Raw genomic sequence first — 11,396 nt, 5'->3', positions numbered from 1 at the left:
CCTCCCTACTTTGCCTCTTTGTTTAATTGTTCATTCCACTCTCATTCATTCTCTCACTCTCTGTCTCCCTGGTTCTCATCCCTCATTTAGTTTGTCATGTTCACCACTCTGCCTCCCATTCAGGTGCCAGACTGACCAGCCCCTCTTCTGTTCTCCCTTTCATATTTATGCATTGTAGATAGTATACTACCTATGTACCCCAGTTTGAATGTCAACTAGAATACCCCCCAAGTCCTCTTGTCCATAGTTGTCAGGGACAGCTCTAAAAGTGGCAAAGTCCCAGCATGGGGGACTCGATGGGATGAGTAGTGGCTATGCATAGCAGTGGTCCTGTCATGGGGTGAGCATCCCTGACCACTTAGTCTGAAGTGGGAAAGTGAGAAGAAGGCTACTTCTTCTGTTCCCACCCCAGGTGCTGTTATATACATGTGGCTGAGGTCACATGGAAGGAGCCATGCCATCTCTGCACACAGCTGCACCCCTCTGGGTGTCTCTGCAGGAGATCCTGGGGGTGGCCACTGTGTGGGTGGGAATGTGTGCAGTGGGTGTGGCAATAGGGGCAGTGGCATTAGGGTGTAGTGGTACAGGAGGGGTGTGCAGCATTCCCAGGTATGTGGGCGTGCCAGTGGTACATAGAGAAAGAGGAAAAAGGAAAGGTGAGGGGGAAGGTGGGATAGGAGGAGCAAGAAGCAAGGGCAGGGGAAGTGGAGTAGGGTGGCATGGTGCAGCGTGGGGTCAGGCAGGGTATGCCCTGACAACAGTTCACCTCTGACTTTGTCTTCACTTGAGCCTACATTGCCACCAGGTTCCCTCCACTACACCTGAACACAGGATAGCCTAGAGCATGTGGCACAATGCTCCCACTGAGTTGTTGAAACCAACATCCCAACTGTTACAAAAATGGGGCCGGAGGCGCCCATTTTCGTCCGTTCTGGCGCAGGAATAGGGAAGGGGGTTGGACATAATGGTTTACAGGTGGTTTCACAGGTGGTTTCACATGTGGTGTAACAGATGTTAGCACAGCGGGTTTTTTGGTTGTAATTGATTCGATAAACTATATTACTATATAAATCACATGATACAGAACCCATAAGAGTCTAAAATGGAAATTCCCATTTCCATAACACCAACCCCCTGATGCCTTGCAATGGAGTAACCTATCAGCTAAGTGATCACTCACACTGCCATACTCTGCTCCACTTCCCACGAATACCCTCAAGCACTGTTTCTGACACCAAGCAGCAAAGGTGGCTGGAGGAAAAGCGGAGTTCAGTGCAGTGCCGACACAAGTCCATGAGTTGGAGGTTGATCAGTCAGTGCTGTCACAAATAAGGTCTGTCACATGACAGTTCATAAGTGCTTGTGACATCTCATGCATTGACTCATCATACATGTTCATGGAGCATTGTGAATGTCCATGATGCATCATGGGACATTATAGCATTTTACATGATGGGGAAAGGTCAAAATAAACATATGACACTCCATGACACTCCATGAACCTTCATGACAGGTCATGAAAGGTCATGAAGGTTCATGAACATCATGACCACTCATGAACCTCCATGAGGCATCATGTCATATTGTGTCACCAGCAGTCATGAACCTTGTCAGCACATGACAATTCATGACAATTTGTCATGAACTGTCATGAAATCCAAAATTTTCAATGTAAAAAATGTCTGATTCAATTCAATTGTCATGACATGTCATGAGGGGTCATGAAATTTCGTGACATGTCATGACTCCTCATGATTTCATGATGCAGGATTACACTTTTGGAGAGTACCTCTACTTGGCACAGCGCTCCTGGCATAAGTCGCTGAGGCCAAAGCCCTCCGCCATGGAGACTTTCCTTTGTCTCAACCTGGTCTCTGACAGCTGTGAAAAGCCTTTCAGAGTGCATTGGAGGGTGAAATTCAAAGATATCACTTACAAACATGGATTGAGATTGGAGGGAGAGACCTCCTTCTGAATACCTGCCCCTAGTAAGGTCATGCTAGATATATGCAGGTGAAACTCACACACTCACTTAATAATAGTATTGTTTATATAGTCATAGTCCAAGAGACCCTTGTGCCGAGAGCAGCAATGTGGCACAGCACTGGCACTGGACTGAGACCCAGCAAGTAAAGATATCATGTTGAGAAGGCTGCCATCATGAATCACCTGCTGCTGTTGTGTATCTTCCACCACAGCTCTCATCACAATGAATGCATCCCAGATGATGAAGAAAGAGACAAACATAACGCACCCAGAAAGTGTAGTGACAATGATTAGTGGGAAATAGGCAACTTGGGCAATGGCTTGGTCAGACTGGTGTGTTCCAGTTGTATTGAAGTAGATAGGTGACCAAGCTCCATCCACCATGCCAGGATCATGGAGCAGTGCCCTTCGCCAATACATAATATGAAGACTATACAAGAGGGCAGAATATGAGCTGAGTTGGGCCTCCAATCCTGAGAGGCTCAAAGACTGGTTCTGGGGGATCATTGAAGTTGAGGTGAGAGCCAAAAGTGCAGTCTGCAGCAGAGGTTGCATAGCCCTCAGCACTGCATAACCATTTATTTGAAGCAGGAGGGGGGGTTGATGTATTGTATAGAGGCTTTCTATGTAGTAGGCCTTGTACAGCATGTAGCCAAAATATTTTTCCACCTGGTTCACTGGATTTGACTTGCGCTCAAAAGGCATGTTGATGAACTTCGGTTGGGAGTTGTATCCATGTTTACCCAGGATTTCCAGCAGTTTGTGGTCAGACCCTGACACATGTGTTGTTAGATTTTGGGTGTACATTGCACATCCAATTGGCCATATATTGAATGTTATGTTGATGGGTTCCAAGGTGATATTGGGCTTGCCTTGGTGAGGGGGGGAGAGTCAGCACCATGTCACCCATATAATGGAATGACACACTCAAATTAGCAGTTGTCACAGATGTATAAACTTGGACCTCTTTTGTGAGATGCACAGGGGAGCCTTGCCTTCCATCACCCAAGGTGTAATCCTTTGTGGTCACAAGTGCTATTGCAAAAGTACTGGTTTGATTGATTGAATTATCTTGGGGATACAAAACTAAAAGTGTGTCATTAACTTGATGGTCCAAACATTCATTAGATGTTAGAAGAATGTGATTAAGGACACAGATACAAAAGTGAAACACTTACTCCCGAATTGGGGTGGTGCAGATGAAGTTCGATTCATCAAACCCACAATGTTCACAGGTTCACTATAGAGCAGTGCAGTACCAGGAAGATGAGTAAACTTGGGATACACTTGGAATACTATAGTTCCACAGTCTGGATAATCTTCTATTGGCACTGCAAAACCACAGGTGAAAATTGATCAGACATCTGAACATCAATCAACATACCTGGATAGTAGGAAAAATTAAAAGAATCACCAGAAGCATGAGGAATGATTCCACATCTTGCACTCAAGTTGAGAGCAGTGTGATCTTCAAACTCCACACCTTCCAATTTTTGATCCATTGTACCAAAAAGAATTCTGAGGAACATCTAAGCAAATAGTGGCTTAAAAACAACAGGGATACATCATACATATCATTTACTCCAACAAGGTCTCCAACAACAATGTATCCCATCTGCTTGTATAGATAATCAACCACACCAAATGGCAGAATCTCATTGATAGAGGAACCCAAAGGAGAAATGATGTTGCCTGGCATGGAGTTGACAGTTACAGGTATCCCCCATTTCATGGTTACCACCTTCATTGAGAATAAAGAGGGTGTGGCTATTTGGAACATGAAAATAGAGCTGTAAAACAAGAGAACACAAAATAATTGAAGGCTGACAGGAAAGGTGTGGTTTTTACTCTGCCAGGCAGCACAAAGTGATGACCCAAGGCCTTGCCAGGCTTCAACATTGTCATGAAGTACAAGAAGTGCCTGACCTGGGACATTGTATCAAAATCTGCTTCACAGAAATGCACAGAACTCACATTGCTGTATTGTAGCATTGACTGCAATTGCTGGGATTCCATATGAAAGCAATGCAAGGAGAGCTGTGACAACAAGTTGTGACACAAATGAGAAAATTTGTGTTGCAGTTTTGATGTGCTCAACACCAAATTTATGATGTTCCAGAAAGGAAGAGAAGGCCAAGAAGTCAAGGACACTGAGGAAAGCCAATAGACCTCCAGAAGCAAGAGCACACACTATTGCATGAAGTCGTAGCGCCTTGGGAATGGCCATGTTTGTTGACATGTTCAACACCCAGAAGCAGCCTGAGATTGGTGAGGCTGCTCATAGCTCCAGACTTATAAAGGTGAGGACTGGAAAAGGGATCCTGCTGACCAGATGTTAATGATGTGATGATAGTGATGGTGAGAGCTTGAAGTGTAAGCCACATGGTGCAACAACAAATTGCAGGATTCAAGTGTGAAGGCCACCAGTGATTCCCAGTGTGGTATAGTTCAAAGCTTGTAATATATTGCCACCTGATCAGTGGAAATTTATGTGCTACTTTGGGTCTCTGTAGTAACCAAGCTGGTAGTACATTTGCTAGGCATAGACCATGCCCTGTGATGATTTCATTGCGGCATAAGGTGGTGGGCTCCATCAGCAATTTTTGATATCCTCACATACATACTGTCATATCCCGGAATCCTGACCCTGCGCACTCCCACCACACCACACCTTCCTAACAACTTCACCATCCCCTACACCATGCCTCCCCACTGCCCAAGTCACCTTCCTTCCTGACTGTCTCAGCTCCGGTCTGGTTGTGGCACACCAAACCTTGGCCACCCCCATCCTGGAAGCTCAGTCCCAAGTCGGAACATTCGGAGACTCCAGATTTGCTCCAATATCCCAACGGATCTCTGACATCCCGTGACATACCCTTAAACCATTTCTCCACCCATTTCATTTATTTGAGTCACCCAACATCCTTCGGATATGCAACTCCGCTTTCGGAGTTACCCGCATCCTTTGGTGATCTCACTCACGTCATCACTTATTAGTCACCTTCCATTCTTAGCACGACTATCTTCTTCTTACCATTCAGTCAGCTAACCCCCCTTACCCATTTCTCGTTCCCATTCATTTTCCGGCCTCTTACTCCGCCCTCCTTGGTCCAACACCTCGGTTCCCCGTTAACGATATTGTTCAGGACCTTTCGGTACCTCTCGGTGTCATTCGGCACCTTTCGGTGTTGTCCTATTGTCATTCGGACTTTGACTAAGTCCTTTCCATTCCCCTTTATAAATACCCATAGATTAGAACCTGTAGTTCCTCAGTTCTAATCTCGACTGAAATGCTACCCAAAGTCCCTCTGAGTGAATCCCGTTCCCATTCTACAAGATACCTCAGACATAAGAAATACAAGGACTAACTGAGACGTAACGGAGGCACAGCACTCCCTCCGAGTCGCTGAGGCTGCGTCCTTCTTAGAGCCTCTTGTACCATCCAGCAGAACCGGGCTTCCTGGAGAAGCTTCGGTCCACTACTGGAGCTCTCGGATCCCCCTCTAGTTGAGCCCCGCCTGCATTTGGACTCACGCATTTACCCCTACGATCCGGGTTTTTGACACATACAACTGCTCTGCACAAAAATTGATGTATGTTCAACTTGTGAAAACAGTAGATGATGGCCAGCTGCCCAGAGTTTATTGGCTGGCAACATGCATTCTTCAATGCACTTCCTTTATCCCAGCTGAAGGCTCCCTGGCCTGTATAAATCCTCAACTTGAAAGGTAATCTTACAAGGAGACTAGCACAACTACATGAAGGTGGCATTAATGTGCTGGTTGAAGATCTACCGACAGGGCATTGCATAATTGGGAATTGGACTGGTCATATGTCATGGCATGCCTCTGGGTGGCAGCATAAGTAGCATGGTGCCACATAGTACTTCTTCTTCTTCGCTTCTTGATCTCCAGTTTGATCCAGTCTGCAGCTGCTGGCTATGACACTGCATGATCTTCTATCATCTTTGATCCACTTCTACTGGTACTAGTTAGTTGCCTAGTTACCACCTCTACATGTGTACATAAGACCTTGCACTGGAGTGGGCATGTCCCCCAGCTTTGTTATCAACTAGGTTTCTGGGGCCTTCCTTGTTGCGAGCATGCATGACCCTGGCATCATACTCTGAATGAGTGAATGTTTTTTTTTTGATCTTGATACCACCAGCATCACAGAAAGAACTTCAGATGAAAATCAGAAGAGTGGGCAGTGAATTCACATACTAAAAACCTCCAGTTTGTTGCTGTCAGGATACATCAAGAGTGTGAAAATCCATGCAGAAATGAGCAAGATATGAGGAAATGACTGGAGGACGATGTGAAGCATGGGGAGAGATTATCAAGTAGAGGTTCCGTGGCACAGGCGTTAGATCTTGGAGGACCAGCATTGGGATGCTGTGAAGGTGCCACAATTTCAGAATTCCATTCCACTGCACTGACTCCAGGTCTCACATCATGACTGGAATTTGCGATGGAAGTGCAAGAAGGGGATGTGGGGTGTGAAGATGATCCAACACTATGTTTGAACATGACTTCAATCATCAATGAGCTAAATAGTAAGAATCACAATACATACATGAAGTCAATGGCATGAATTATGTTATCCACTTTCCCCCCAAGCACAGCATCCATGGTGTAGCCATTGCCTACTAACCACTGGAGAATTTTTATAAGCCATGAGGACTGACTGAAATCTGATTTGCCAACTTCTGAATAGCCCCCAGCCATCCCATAGCCCAAACTCCAAAGTGCTGGTCAAGTCATGGATTAATTTCCCCTTCATGCATCTGCAGGCATTGCATATAATGATAAGGGGTGCATGATCAACAATTGTCCAAAAACTGAACCTGGACTCCCTCCAGGGGTGAAGGGTGGTTGTTTCACTGCATCATGAAGTCAAGATATATTTGTAAAGATTGCAGGGGGAGTTACTGGGGTAAGACTTGTGGAAGGACCTGGAACTGTCCTCACTTCTACTGGGGTGGTTCTGGAGTCAGAGATGACTCGGGAGCGAGTGGGGTTACTCTTCTTTGGTGTGTGTCAGGGCACGCCATGCCATGCTGCCCCCCTTTCTCTCTCTCCTTTCTTTCTTTCTTTCTTGATATGGACAACTCCCCTTTCCTTACACCTGTATCATGGATGCATCCAATGCCAGGCACCCCACACAGGTACCATGCTGTTGGATGTGCCATGCATTCCCACTTGTATCTTTCCTTTCTAATAATTGGGATTGCCCATGGAACCACCTGTGATAGTGTCAGGGTTCACCCTGCCTTAGGGTGCCCCGGACTCCCCACCTACTTTACTCCCTTTATTCTTTGATTGTTGCCTTGTTGTTGCCTTTGTGTGTTGTGTACATGTGTGCATGGGATAGCGTGGGAACTTTCTGAGCGAGCAGCTCACCCAGAACGTTCCCATGCTTACTGGGCACTGCCACCTGGATGTTCCCTCCGGGTCACACTACATAACTCTAGGAGCTGTATAGTTGTGGGCATGTGACCCATTCCTTTATATAGCAACCATGTGGGGTAGATGAGACCTTACCCTTCTTCTCATCTCATGCCCCACATAGTGTGAGGATAGGTCAGATAGGGGTTGAGGTCGGGGAGCCTCCAAGTCCGAGGCCGGGCCCTGACATGATGGCTGCAGCACTGAAGGACCCAGTTCTTGATTGGCTGAACCACCATGAATATGCTTAGCTCTGAACTTCCGCACACCACCACCATCTCATGACCAAGCACACTGCTGCAGAGCTGAAGTATCTCATCATCCAAATGTCCAAAACCCCCTCTATCCAGGAGTCCGCACAGGCTACCCGTCTCAGAAATCGTACAGTGCATCATATTCTCTCAACTCGCAGGCAAAGGCATGTTCAGGCAAGATACAGGTCAGCATCATCCTGCAGAACAGCTTGTTTTTGTGGCTGCAACCATAACACCTCACATTCTCATGGGAGGGCACCACCTGGTGACTGAGCATGCCATCAGGACTTCTTTGTGTGAGGCACTAAGTATGTGAATCCATGTTTCAGTCCTAAGTCCCATTCTCAAGTACTCTATTCTCCCTACTCTCAACGTTGAGGCCATACTCCATGTCAATGTTCAGGAGGGAGCAGCTAGGCTCCATGATTTCCTTCCATCTCTCCTCACATGAATCTGTTCCCCCTTGGTCTCTTCCCATTATGCACAACCTGCCAACTGTAAGGTCGGTGTAGGTGCCGACCTTGGTGCCTCTTCAGTCCTCAGGTCAGTTGATATCTAGGTTGTACAGAACTTAGTATTCAACTTGGTGTGGAGAAGAGTAAAGTTTTCTTTACCCAACTCCGCACCATACATATGTAAATATACAAAAGTACAACAAGGAATAATAAAGGAATAATGTAATCACCACCCCTTCCTTACACCAACCCACAAACCCAACAAGCTTGAGCAAACATGTGCTGACCAGCACATATGTTTTGTGTCAAAAACCCATGATGCAAAGGGGGTAAATGCGTGAGTCCGAATGCAGGCGGGGCTCAACTAGAGGGGGGTCCGAGGTCTCCGGTAGTGAACCGAAGCTTCTCAGGGAGCCCGGTTCTGCTGGATGGTACAAGAGGCTCTAAGAAGGACGCGGCCTCAGCGACTCGGAGGGAGTGCTGTGCCTCCGTTACGTCTCAGTTAGTCCTTGTATTTCTTATGTCTGAGGTATCTTGTAGAACGGGAGCGGAATTCACTCAGAGGGACTTTGGGTGGCATTTTAGTCGAGATTAGAACTGAGGAACTACAGGTTCTAATCTATGGGTATTTATAAAGGGGGATGCAAAGTCCAAACCGACAAATGGGAAAACACCGAAAGGTACCGAATGATACCGAGAGGTCCCGAAAGGTCCCGAACGATATTAGAACGGGGAACTGAGGTGTCGGGCCAAGGAGGGCGGAGTTGAAGGCCAGAAAATGAATGTGGAAGACAAATGGACAAAGGGGGTTAGCCGACTGAATGGAAGGAAGAAGGTAGTCATGCTAAGAATAGAAGGTGACTAATAAGTGATAACGTGAGGGAGATCACCGAAGGATGCGGGTAGCTCCGAAAGCGGAGTTGTGTATCCGAAGGATGTTAGGTGACTCAAATAAATGAAATGGGTGGAGGAGAGGTTTAAGGGCATGTCACGGGATGTCGGAGGTCCGTCGGGATATCGGAGCAAATCCGGGGTCTCCGAATGTTCCGACTCGGGACCGAGGTTCCGGGATGGGAGTGGCCAAGGATCGGTGTGCCGCAACCAGACCGGAGCTGAGACAATCAGGAGGGAAGGTGACTTGGGGAGTGGGGAAGGCATGGTGTAGGGGATGGTGAAGTTGTTAGGAAGGTGTGGTGTGGTGGGAGTGTGCGGGGTCGGGATTCCGGGATATGACATTTTGTGGCCAAAGCTCGTGTTTGTCATATCCATCCATGGCCATCATCTTCCACTACCTCCAATCCTTCCGGACTACCTCCGCTCCTTCTTCACTAACCTCGGAGCTTCCGTACTCCGCAATCACCTCCGCCTCCCTCGATGGTGTCAGGGCACATACCCTGACTTAGCCTGGACCCGGACCCGCGTCCGGACCCGCTCCACTTCCCGCGCACTTCCTGCGCCGCATGCTCCGTGCGCCGCATGATCCGACCCCGGATCCCACCTCATGTGACTTCCGGGTATCCCCGGAAGTTTTCGCCATATTGGGGCCACTGTGGGAAAGTGAGAAGTTAACCTTCTTCTCACTTTCTTACCCACAGTAGGCAAGTGTATCTACTTGCCCCTTTGTTTATATCACTTTCTTACCCACAGTAGCTCTTTGCCTTGAGACTAGGCTGTTACGGGTTGGGCTGTGGGCTATAGAGAGAGGGGTCATGGGGACCCAGGGTCCGTCCCCTGACAGATGGTCACCACCCCCTCTTTTCAATATATTACCTATGCCTCCCTAAGTACAGAGCCCCGAAGGCTTCCAGACAGCTCCGACGTCCGCTAGCACACTCCTGCCTCCGCTGGGCAATGTCATGGCCATGCATTCCGGCCCGTTCCCCACCTGTCCCGATGCCGCCCGAGCCCGTTACCACTATGCGAGCGTGAGCGCGAGCCCTGACCTCAGCCCTATCCTCCATGAGGACTCCCTGCTCACTCCCCCGCTTTCCCCTAGGCTCCCCTGCACCTGGCCGACTTCCCCACAGCCACACCAACCTTCCCACCCTGAGTCCGCCTCCGGCACCGTGCCCAGCATGACTCCTCTACCCCACCCACTTGGCCCCTACAGGGCTGCTATCATCCCCATGCCCAACTCCGGTCCAACTCCGAGTCCGGTGCCGCTACAATACCATCACTGCTATCGCGGCCCTACACTCCTTCCTTTATTTATCTGTTATTGTTTGTTTTGACCTTCAGTCATTGCCAGCCACTGTGTGGCCAACCCCGCTCTTTGTCCCCTTTTGCTTCCGGACCCTTCGGCCTCCGGCCCGGGTCCGCTTCCATTCATTTCTTCCTCCTATATATATCCTGTATGATACTTTATTGTACCTTAGCTCTAATATCGATGTGACCACGACCCCTAAGTCCTGACCCCAACAAGGCAACCCCAGTGAGTCTGAAATGAGGGCCAAGAGACAGCTAGGGGGCACAGCACTCCCTTTAGAGTTGCTGAGGCCAAATGCCCTACCCCCAGGCCTTGTCTGAGGCATCGCGGCCATCGTGGCCAATAGCGGCCCGCATCAGCGACCTTCGGTGCCGACTCCGGATCAGTGTCTAACAGGCAATTCACTTGCTTGCCCTGCAAGTCCACCTTTGGGCCTATCCCTCCTTTCCATTTCTGGGTTATCACCTGCCATTCTGCTAACCCATAACCTGACTTGTCGGTAATATTCAGTCAGCTGATGTTTAACCCCGTTAGCTCCGCTCTGCTCGGTCCTGCCATTCATGGGCCTGCCCTCACTGTAACTATATATACTTAACTTGTACATAGGTTACACCCCAGTGATAAAATCGACTAGAGTTGATCCCCTTAGTTCTCGTTGCCAGTAAGTAAATTAGGGCATGGACGTGTAACTTGGCACAGCACTCCTGGTCTGAGTCGCTGAGGCCGCAGCCCTCCTGTCAGGGACGTGTCCGGGGTCGAGAGGGCCCAGGTGTAACGCCCGGCACTGAGGCCGTCACGAGGTGTAGAGCAGGCATGTGTAGTGATGGGCCCAATCTGGGACGACGATCCCTGGCCACTCAGACTGAAGTGGGAACTGTGAGAAGAAGGTTACTTCTTCGGTTCCCACCCCAGGTACTTTTATGTACATGTGGCTTGGGTCACATGAGGTTTGCCACGTCATCCTGCATACAGCTGCAGTCATCCGGGTGTCCCCATGGGGGATCCCAAGGGTGTGTGCTGCACGTGTGCATGCTGGGTTGCACTGTGA

The 11,396-nt window shown here is 48.5% G+C and overlaps 2 protein-coding genes across 2 annotated transcripts; both read right to left on the bottom strand.

The window, feature by feature from the left end:
• Positions 1-2,416: 2,416 nt before the first annotated feature.
• EI90DRAFT_3014094 (uncharacterized protein) lies at positions 2,417-4,213 on the bottom strand (the record flags this gene model as incomplete). The annotated part of the gene is made up of 8 exons (XM_039056741.1): positions 2,417-2,523; positions 2,562-2,759; positions 2,914-3,090; positions 3,165-3,317; positions 3,371-3,504; positions 3,558-3,753; positions 3,835-3,912; positions 3,961-4,213. 8 exons carry the CDS (start codon positions 4,211-4,213, stop codon positions 2,417-2,419), a joined length of 1,296 nt encoding a protein of 431 aa, XP_038919109.1.
• Positions 4,214-9,003: 4,790 nt separating this feature from the next.
• EI90DRAFT_3119563 (uncharacterized protein) lies at positions 9,004-9,378 on the bottom strand (the record flags this gene model as incomplete). The annotated part of the gene is made up of 1 exon (XM_039063218.1): positions 9,004-9,378. One exon carries the CDS (start codon positions 9,376-9,378, stop codon positions 9,004-9,006), a length of 375 nt encoding a protein of 124 aa, XP_038919108.1.
• Positions 9,379-11,396: the final 2,018 nt, after the last annotated feature.

Source organism: Cantharellus anzutake (genome assembly GCF_015039405.1).
Source record: "Cantharellus anzutake strain C23 chromosome Unknown EI90scaffold_11, whole genome shotgun sequence".
In the NCBI taxonomy this organism is placed as follows: domain Eukaryota; kingdom Fungi; phylum Basidiomycota; class Agaricomycetes; order Cantharellales; family Hydnaceae; genus Cantharellus; species Cantharellus anzutake.
Note: the sequence above shows the minus strand (reverse complement) of the source record. Positions and strands in the feature narration are given on the sequence as shown.